This window comes from Solea solea, chromosome 1 (genome assembly GCF_958295425.1).
Source record: "Solea solea chromosome 1, fSolSol10.1, whole genome shotgun sequence".
NCBI classification, from domain to species: domain Eukaryota; kingdom Metazoa; phylum Chordata; class Actinopteri; order Pleuronectiformes; family Soleidae; genus Solea; species Solea solea.
The window spans coordinates 37,438,336-37,448,769 of record NC_081134.1 but is presented as its reverse complement, the minus strand read 5'-3'; the positions used below and the strand labels follow the sequence as shown (position 1 = coordinate 37,448,769).

At 42.2% G+C, this 10,434-nt stretch overlaps 1 protein-coding gene across 3 annotated transcripts; it reads right to left on the bottom strand.

The window, feature by feature from the left end:
- Positions 1-596: 596 nt before the first annotated feature.
- Positions 597-10,013, bottom strand: prpf4bb (pre-mRNA processing factor 4Bb). 3 transcript variants are annotated; one of them, XM_058640411.1, is made up of 16 exons: positions 9,921-10,013; positions 8,262-8,340; positions 6,897-8,032; positions 6,351-6,524; positions 5,972-6,130; positions 5,664-5,745; positions 5,310-5,511; positions 4,426-4,499; positions 4,203-4,293; positions 3,927-4,074; positions 3,675-3,812; positions 3,424-3,577; positions 2,774-2,888; positions 2,512-2,663; positions 2,298-2,384; positions 597-1,921 (listed from the first exon to the last, which is right to left on the bottom strand). In XM_058640411.1, exons 1-16 carry the CDS (start codon positions 9,977-9,979, stop codon positions 1,718-1,720), a joined length of 3,054 nt encoding a protein of 1,017 aa, XP_058496394.1. In that variant the 5' UTR covers positions 9,980-10,013; the 3' UTR covers positions 597-1,717. The 3 variants fall into 3 exon arrangements, with proteins under 3 accessions (XP_058496394.1, XP_058496403.1, XP_058496412.1); XM_058640420.1 differs by having other exon boundaries at positions 6,897-8,029; XM_058640429.1 differs by lacking the exon at positions 9,921-10,013 and having other exon boundaries at positions 8,252-8,311.
- Positions 10,014-10,434: the final 421 nt, after the last annotated feature.

Genomic DNA, 10,434 nt, shown 5'->3' with positions numbered 1-10,434 from the left:
TGTGTAGCAGTGATTAACTGATTTCTCTTTTCTGGCAAAACATTTTGATCATCAATTGATGAGTTTTATTGAAATAATTCAAACAAAATCCCTTTTTTTCCCAGATTCTTAAATGTGACTATTATATGGTTTCTTTTGCTCAATTTGACAAAGAATGAAACTGAATAAGTTTGGTTTGTGTACATTTAAGATCATCATTCCTAACATTTTCTGGACCAGATTATTATTATATTATATTATTGGAGGAAAATAATCCAAAAATGAATTTATTATCTTTAGTTGCAGCTCTATCACCCAAATTTACAGTAATATAGTCACCTCAGAAGGAAATGATTATCCCCTATTTTAATCTAATTTAAGTAGAATCATTTTGAATCACACCTTAAGCAAAAGGGTTATTTTATAAAAAGCCTGGAAAAAATTCTTACAATTTGTTCTCCCCAAAAATATCCGAGTCCTGAGCCAGTCGACTGAAATAACCCGACGTACATCACAATTTCCACAGCATGTTGGGGATAAAAAGAAGAAAAGGTTTTTTTTTGGTATACAATAGGAAACATTTTATTACTAAAAAAAGTCTTATATTGAAGGTGCTCTTTCAGCAGCGTTTCCACAACTATTCTTTATTGAAATCACAAGATTATTTTTTTAACCACTTCATGGAGGAAAATAACAAAAAAAAAGTCAAACATGTAATGACAGTAACTATTGACTATTTACAGCAGTGGGAGAGGAGGAGGAGCCACATGTATGTATGTGTATATATATGTATAAATGTGTGTGTGTGTGTGTGTGGCTTCGTTGGGCCAGCACTGTTCGGTGTTTAAAACACGAGGCTCATGTAGGAGGCACTTGAATGGGAGAGCCTTTAGAGCCGCAGAGCTGGAGAGAGAGAGAGAACAAATCAAAAACATGGAAAGCGATGGGAAAACAAAGACTACCAGCTTTGAAATTAAAAATCTAAAAAAAAAAAAGGTTGCAAAGAGTACATAGACGGCATCTATTCCTTCAGCGCAGACCTCAAGGCCTGGAAGTATGAGGGACGGGGTTCGAGGGGGGTCAGTTGCTGTCACACGTGGGACACTGATGCACATACAGAGCATTTACACAGGCCTGCACCACAGAAATCTAGAGCACAAAGGGTGCACATTCAAAAGCATGCATCGCCCCATGGTGAGCAATGTGTTTTTTTTTGTTAAAAAAAAAAAAAAAAAAGAACGACCAACGTGTTCAGACGTCTGCAACTACGACAAAGTCAACTGTCTTCTGCTGTAGATTGTTAATGCAATAGACGTTTGGTATTTACAGGAATTATATTCTTCTTTTTTGACATGTGTCAACTCCAATGCCAGTTAAATAAAGAAAAAGGGGAAAAAAAGAGAAAAGATCATAACTGCATCAGGTACGGGGGCAACGATATATCGCAGTAATCTATGCTTTTTCAAGAATGGCTACAATTTGGATGATCTATTTACAATAAAACACAATTAGGTATTCATTAACAAAACAATGTGGAGGAAGAACAAAAATCAGTGACATTATGAAGAGAAGTCTGAGTTGGCTGCCTCGCTGCAGAGTCCCTGCTCAGAGCTGCTTTAGTGGTTGGATCTCCATCTGCTCTGGGAGTGTGTGTGTAAGTATGTCTATGTGTGTGTGTGTGTGGGGGGGGGGGGGGGGGGGTGTATGTGTGTGTGTGTGTGTGTGGCGTTCAGGGCCTTTAAATCTTCTCCTGGATGAAAGGATGCTGCAGAGCCTGGTTGATGCTGATGCGTTTGGCCGGGTCCAGCATCAGCGTGCCGTCCAGCAGGTCCTTCAGCTGCATGACCTTCTTCCTCTGGTCCTCGGGAAGCCGCTGGCATCCGATCATGTCCGTCAGCAGATCTTTGGTGGGGTTGATGGTGCTCATCACCGTCACCTTCTCCTGATGGCGCAGACCAATTGCGAAAACGGTCAAACTCAATGGTCAAAACGAGTTAAATAATATTTTAGGTGCGTGTTGAAAACGTAAGAGCAAGTTCAAACCCCGTATCCAGATAAGTTGGGACACAACATTAGGGAACGTCTTGTGTTTTTAAAAACACTTCTGCTGTAAGTATTCTCTCACAGAGTTTGTGGTAAACCATGATCTATCCTTGCTTACAAAGACTTTGTTACCAGTCCACTTACTAATCGAGTGCATCGCACTGGTTGAAATCTTCTTCTCTTTGTAATTACATGTTCAAGTAACGCAACAAATTATAGACTTGAGTTGTGCCAACTTTTCTGGCAACAGGAGTTTGAGAGTCACATCATCTTACCCTTTCGGTTACTTTGTCCACTTCAATGTAGAGGAAGTTCAAATTCTGATCGAAGTGCTGGTCTTTGAACAAACCTTTACGGATCATCTGAGGAAACAAAAACCACATTGTTGCGTCAGGCCAAACTTCTTGAATCGGCCGACGCGCTGCACTTCATCCAGGAGAGGGGAAACAACAACGACAGGAACTGAGATATGATATGATGAAATCTCACCTTGTTGGGCATCTTGCCCTTCAGGTCCATGGCTAGTTTGATCATGTGATTGTTGGAAGATCCAGGAAACAGGATTTTGCCGGTGTAGAGCTCGTACAAAGTGCAGCCGACAGACCACATGTCGATGCCATAGTCGTATGGTTTCCCTATGACTGAGACACAACGGAGGAAGAGGATTGTGAGGATGGTCCACGTATGAATGCAACCCCCCCCCCCCCCCCCCCCCAAAGTGATTCAATTCAAAACAAGTGATGCAACATACTGATTTCTGGAGCTCTGTAGAACCTGCTGACCAGGTATGGTGTGATGTCGTTGTCAGCAACATGGGATGCAGAACCAAAGTCACAAAGCTTCAGAATGGTCTTTGACTCATTAACCTTTCAAGAATGGACACAAACGGGAGATGTGTACAATGAGTATACAATTAATCGGCTCATATTTAGCTCTAGATATTCTCAGATACTCAGTTAACCATTCAGTCGACTTGATCAATGTGGCAATATTTTGTCCTACAATATTCAATAGTAAGAAGGCTATGTTAGCGCAGACTAACAAAATAATTTGACCAAAGCAATTTGTTCATCACAAGACCACAAAAACAGATTTGATAGTTCAGTTTTGCCCCTTATCTCATTTAAATAAAACTAAATCTTTTAATGTTTTCAATTTTTCATCAATACTTATCATTTCTCTTTGAATCAATATATCAATCATTACTCCCCTACAAGGTACTAGTTCACTGATCCTGATTAAATTGTGCTAATTTCTGAATATTTCTCAATTATGCAGTAATTAAATGGTCTAACTGTCTATTTCCATATATCCAGCAGGAATATAAGTCAGTAGAAACATCACAAGTCCATGGTTACACCACCTGTCTCAATTCTATCTGTGTGAGGATTTGGATCATACCAGGATATTGTCTGGCTTGATGTCAGCGTGGAGAATGTTGCATCTTTTAAGCAGCTTCAGGGCCAAGAAGAGCTGCTGGCTGTACGAGCGCACGGCCTTGATATGGAGCCCAACATCTTTGCCATATTTCTTCAGCACCTCTCGCAAATTCATGCTATAAAACACAGAATTCGAGGGGTCAATTAAGTGAGACCATTGTGTGAATGTCATTTTAGATTCAAAAATAAACAAGTGTAGTCCTTTTTAAGTACCTGAGAGGCTCAAATACCAGACACAGGTGCTGCTTGTGATAGAAGTGTCTGAAAAGGCGAAGGCAGTGGAACTTGTCATCGGGATCTGCGTCATTCAGCTTCTTGAGGAACTCCAGCTCTTTCAAACCAGTCTTCTGCCTGTTCACAAAAACATTAAATCAACCACACGGATGATTATTGTGTTGCATTTTTCACCGTCGATTTTTGAAAGTCACATGAAAATTCAATGTTGCTGGCTCTCAGTTCACTCACATGAGCTCGTTGTTTCGGATGATCTTGACTGCCACCTCCTGGCCGCCCCTCGCAGTGTCCCTGGCCCTGATCACATTGCTGAACACACCCTGGCCAGTATAGCCATACACATCATAGCGCTTGTCCAGCGTCTCCCCAATGTTCACCCCTGTTTAACCCAGAAATAAACCGTTAAAAGCGAGGAGACTTTATGAAAACAAACTAGTTGAAGATACTCAACAGCAGACACAAAGTTAACAAGCACACGTCGTCCAAAATTAGACAAACTACACTTACGGTAGTAACCCTCAGCATCAGTCCAGTTGTCCCTGAGGTTGGGGTTTTCTTTAAAGTCTTTTCCGACACCTGCTGCTCTCATCCTGGCACTCTGCACAAACAGCACAAACACCAGGTCAGTGTTTCTTCTAAACCTTCAAGCTCAACCCAGTAAAATAGGTATTACAAGTCAGAGCACATTTTAAAACCCGTCCAGATGCTGAATAGACTTGTGAACACTCACATCAAAGTCGGCGGCAAACATGTCGTCCGACTCCGTAAACATGTCGGGGGCCGAGGGCTTCTTTGGATTGGCTCCTGGAACAAAGAACAACGATAAAACACCACATGATGGGTTTCTCCTCGTCTTGCCGTTTTGTAAAACAGAATATCTGGAACATGTGTTTGATTCACATACTCTGCAGAGATCAAAACATGCTGCAGGTGGCAGAGACACCCAGGCTTTGGATTACAAGCCAGCAACTGAATGAACACATGACAAGAAGACAGAAAATTAAAAACCCCTGCATCACACAACTCTGCAGATCTCACATAAATGATGCTACTTGTGGTTTTGACCAGTCTATATGTTGGAATCACAGTTTGCCAAATGGTTCTTTAAGTGCAGGGAAATAATATGAATGTACAATTATAGGTTGGCAGAAGATCATACCAATCAGTTTTCACCTTTAAAAAAAACCCCTCTGCTGTTATCTGCTGAATTCAACAGGATACAACTGAGGGGGGAAAAAGTCAAAGTACTGAAAATGTTGCTTATTTTCCTTCCCAATTTAATTTTTTTAATCAAAAACTGAGAAGAGGGAGTGCAACGTGAATCCTGGAAGAGACTTAAGCTTTCAGATGCGGTGACCAATCTATATATTCTACAGTGAAAGTCTTACATGATTGATGACGCTGTTTGCAGTCTTATCTTGCCAAGTCCATATGATAAGAACAATGTGCCCCATCAGAAAGCGCCAATTCATTGTTTACACCAACTTTCACAAAACTGAACTATTCTTGTGCATCCCCTTTAAAGAGAAAGAGACCAACTAGACCCATAACAGCGCGGTTCATTCAGTTGGCCTTGTACGCCAACAAAAACGATATTCCTGAGTGGGAATTTACCATCTTTCTCCTGGGGGATGAGGTTGTGCTTGGCTTTGATGTTGGCCTCGAAGGTGTTGAGGTTCTCGCGTTCGTACTCCTTGACATCGGCAGCCACTCGCTCGAGGATGTCATCGGGTGAGGGTGAACGGCTGCGAGTACTGCTCTGCGGGCTGCTGGGCTCTGACACCATGTTGCTGTCATCATTCCCGACTCTGTATTTCTGCAAATGTGAGTAAACATTTTTTACTTAAGTGGATTAGCTTTTACTTGCATTTTAAGAGTATATACAATAATTTATAGCAGCGAAATGATTTTATCATTATCAGAGAAACCAAGCCAGTACAGCTGTTTAGAGCAGAAGTGTGGACAGACCTGGACAATGGCCAGGCGCTGCTGCCGGCGCTGTTCAATGAGAGCTTCTTCATCTACTTCCTCACCATCAAAATCCTCCAACCTACGAACACAAAGCTTTTACAATGATGGCAACACCACAATTTCCCATAAATGGTATCAGTGCATGGGTACAGCAAAAGCAGATTCATTCGTCCATTAATGCAATCTGACCTTTTAAAGAAGTGCAATGAAGTCACACACAATTTTCTTAGTTTTCTGGAAGTAAGCGAATTAGTTTGTCAAAATAACTTATTGGCCTTTATAATGTCTTTCACTCATTCACTCACACTTCTCCCTCTGAGGATTCCTGGTCAACTTTCATGCCCTCTGAAAGGCTGCCCTTGAACTTGTCTTCATCTCTGCTGCGCCTCCTCCTCCTTTCCCGATCACGGGACATGGAGCGCCGATATTGCCTGAGCCTTCCATACCTGTCTCTCTCTCCAGACCTATGGGGCCCAAAGGCAAAGGAAGGACAGTTTATTAACTCATGAAATTTTTACCTGAAAACGGTCATGCCACAATATGACTGGTAGAATTAGCCAACACTAATCGGCACTTAAAACAATTCCCAGCACTAGAAACACAAAAAGAGTATGACTTTAGCTACATAAACTTCATTGGTGTATTAATACTCTGCTGGGAAAAGAAATTCATCAGTGACTCCACCTGTGTCCCAGTGGAGACCTGCCCTGTCTGCGTGGTGAACAGCGGGTGTGTCGTCGTGGTGATGGGGACCTGCGTCTCAGAGGTGATCGACTCATCCTGCGGCGAGAAGCTGCTCTTGGACTGTTCTCCCGTGATCTGTCTCTGCTCGGCCCCAAGTCTGGTCGAGGGCGTTTCCTGGTGAAGGTAAACAGACCGGTTTAACAATACCCGGTAGATATTCTATTTAAATAAAACTGTTCCACTGCAGATAAATTAAAACACCGTCAGCAAAAGCCTTAAAATACTGTGTTTCTTTTTTAATGTTTTATTTTTAACACTTTACTGAAACTCAGAAATGTAGCATTTCACAAACTCCAGTAAGCCCCAAGTTTAACAAAAAAAAATCTATTGTCCTAGGTTTGACCTTGTAGGAGCAACATCTAATCTTAAAAGCATTTTAGAATTAGTTTGACTGTTATAAATCTGTACGGCAATTCAATAACAAGTCTTTTCATGTCAAATTACTACTATTTATTTAGACAAGTCAAACCAGTCCCATTAACCGACCTTAGCGGTGAGTCCTGCCTGTCAGCATCCCTCCTTCTGGAATCTGGTGAGCGACTGCGACCTCTCCTGGGTGAGGACCTTGTTCTGGAGGGAGACTGGCTCTGTTTTGCTATCCTGTCTGGGGCACTCGCCGAGGGTTGGCGGGTGTCTCTGTGGCGAGGGGAAGCACTGCGTTTCCTCACAGGACTGTGAGGTGGCCGTCTGTGAGGGGAACGGTTCTCTTTCCCTGATGAAGCATCCTTGGATGGAGACTTGGTTGGCCGCTTGTCACGGTCAGCTTCTGAGCGACTCGGTCGCTCTCGTCCTGGTGATCTGGATCTCCGGGGTGCTCTTTCCTGGTTTGGTCTATCGTCCCGCTGTGGAGAGGAACGTTTATCAGTGCGGCTGGCTTTCTGTTCTACTTTCCATGAAGAAGGAGAGTTGGACTTCCTTCTCTCCTTGGACCTATCAGTGCTATCTGAACGCTTTCTGTCTTTTGACCTGCTCCTGCCACGAACTCTGTCCTTTACACCTGTGTCCTTGGTGCTTTTGGTCACCTTTTCCTGCTTAGGCTCCTTAGCAGGTCTGTCCGCAGATTTACTCCGACTACGACGCTTGGAGCTGGATTTACTGCCCTCAGTTGAGTCCCGTCTCGATTTCCCACTTTTTCCTACTCTGGGAGATATGGGTTTACCTGAATTGCCCCTTTGACGCTGTTCTCCATTTCGTACCCTTGCGTCTCCATCCTCTTCTGATCCAGAGTTATAGCCCTGAAGGATCAAGCCCATTCCAGACTGAACCTTCCCTTCCATTAACTGGCTGTCCAGCTCTGCTTTGATCATGGCCCTCTGTTTCTCCAAGTCCTCCAGTAAGGCCCTGTCATCCAGACTTGGATTTCCAGAGGAGGGAGAAGATTCAACTTTTTTGTGGCTGGAGGAGGCAAAGAGAGCAGCACCAGTGGGAGAGGTGCCCTCTTTACGTTTGTGTTTCCTGTGTTTATGACGATGTCTGCGTTTGCGGTCCTTGTCCTCATCTGAGGCATGTTTGTGTTTTTTGTGCTTACTACGATGCTTGTGTTTTTTCCTCTTGTGTTTGCCACTGCTGCTGTGATGTTTGGGCCCTTCTTCTGTCTTCTCGCCATTAGTTTCTGCCTCCTCCTAGGATGAAACAACAGATCAGCCTGGCAGATGACTCAAGGGTCAGATCATCGTAACATTCAAAACTGCACATATGTAGTAAACATTTAACAGTTCTCCTTTTTTACTTAGTTTTACAAGATTACACTCAAATATAAGTACTTGAAAATGTATTTAATGTAGAGTTTAGGTCACAGTCATGACATTACATCACTCAAGATATTTAAACCTGCTGTTTACCATCCCCTACCTCTTCCTCCTCTTCTTCTTCAGATACATCTCCACTGTCCTCATTCCCACTTTGTTCATGGCTTTCCAGATCTTGTTTTCTGTTTGACAGAGGAACATTAAATGTTGAACAGACAATATCTTTCATTTGTGTTAAACCAACGTATCACTGGATTAATAATTAGATGATTGGCACAGAACTTGATTAACTGAAATTAATTTGAGGGGAAAAAAATTCAATGCCAGTTGTGAAATGACAGATCCATAATACAGATTGAATGTCAACATTTTTAAATGCCCATGCCTCGAACCATTGATGCCAGTCATTCACTGGGGGCACTATACATTAACTGGTTCATCTCATAACTACAGATGGATTATTTCTGGACAGACAGTTGTACAAACCAAGAACTTTTAAAATAATGTGAGAAGTGATAACTGACCGAACAAAGTAATATACATATATAGTTGACAATTAAGTTATACAATCTGACGACAGCATGAAAAATACACAAATACATTTCAGAAAGATCTGTAGCAAAGTTTATGCAATATCCTACTGTTTTAAACAATGTATTAACCAGACAAGACATGTGAAGGATTCACAATAAGTTTTGGCGGTTAGGGATTGCCATTAATCAGACAAATCTTAGGGAAGAAGCGTACTGTTATTGGGTCTCATGCTACGTTACCGATGACAACCTCCAGTGAGATTGAAAATCATTAAAAATATTTGAAATAAAAAAGGTAGAGCTACCACTCAGGAGGCAACATGTGCACCAGTGGTCCTCAAACTTAAGTGCCAAAATTGCTAAAATATTGAGCCTTGGAAGTAACACCATTATCAATCTCACATCATCCTCCTCTCCCTCACATATGTTCAGACAGTGGCAAAGTGAAATTACATTACTCAGCTCCACTCCGATCACATACATATAAAGAGTAGAACAGTATTTCTGATTTTCCTGCAAGTATCACCAGAGGAGGCTAACGTACCGCTGGTGGTTCACATACCACAGTTTGAGAACCACTGATTGTAGATCATTCAGCACAGGAACAAGTGTAAATACGTATAGCGAAATGATACTACTAGATAAAATGGTTTTGCAATATCTTCCAATTTACAGGGAAACTATAGCCAAATATTACATTTATGATCGAAATTCGTAGGAATCTGAATCGACCCATTACTGTAGCAGACTCGGTGAGTGTAGTTCACTCATCCAGCAAGACGGTTTTCACTCATAATGTACGGTAACCCGCTATTAGCAAACTTGAAGCTAACAAGCTATATCTTCCGGTGGCTGCTAGCCATGCTAACGCGAGTGAGTCCGGGACATTACTTGTGGTAGCCCGACACCACCGTTTGACTGCATGTGCTCTAACTGAGCTGCTGTAGAGTTAAACGGTTAACAGTGTAGTTACCGTATATGTGAGCTGCGTGTTTGGCGAAATGTAAACGCTACGTGACCTGCAGAACATTAGCCCGTTAGCTCACAAGGTTAGCATTAGCAGTTGGTGTGTAATTTAGCTAGCGCCGGCAACAACGTGAACCTGCTGCTCAGTTTATACGTTTAGCCTCAGCCCTCTAACAAACAAAAACACTCTCCTTCGATTCCGGGTCGTAAGTGCGCGTATGCCAGATAAATAATGAAAGCCTACAATAATATAAATCACTTACACGTGTTCGTTGCCATTATTCATTCTGCTGGACGTTATGTCCATCTCTACGTCGGCCATTTTCCTCAGCTGAGTGGCTTCTGCTTTTTCGAATATTTGGACTACAAAGCAACGGTGTCAAAACATTAGCACGCCCCCTGTTGCTCTGGCGGCGCACTGCATTCCAGATGTTATTGCAGAAGTCTGCCTTGTGTCCACCAGGGCGTGCATTTGTGCAATTAAACGTTATCAAGCCAACATAATGGCTTCACTCTATCACTGACGTCAATTATAAAGGCAACATGATCCGTGATTTTGTTAAATGTCCTTTTTGTGAGTAAAAGTGTAAAATACAGTACATGTTTTAAATGTAGTCAAACATTTGAAGTAGTGGCTGGAACTGTACAAAACAATTGCTTACAGAAGGGCAGTGTGATGCACAAGTATGTTGAACATATCTCATGTTAATGATTTCGACATACCACTCTTTCAGTCTGCAGAAACAAGACTGACAAGACAAGAACACTTAATGTTCA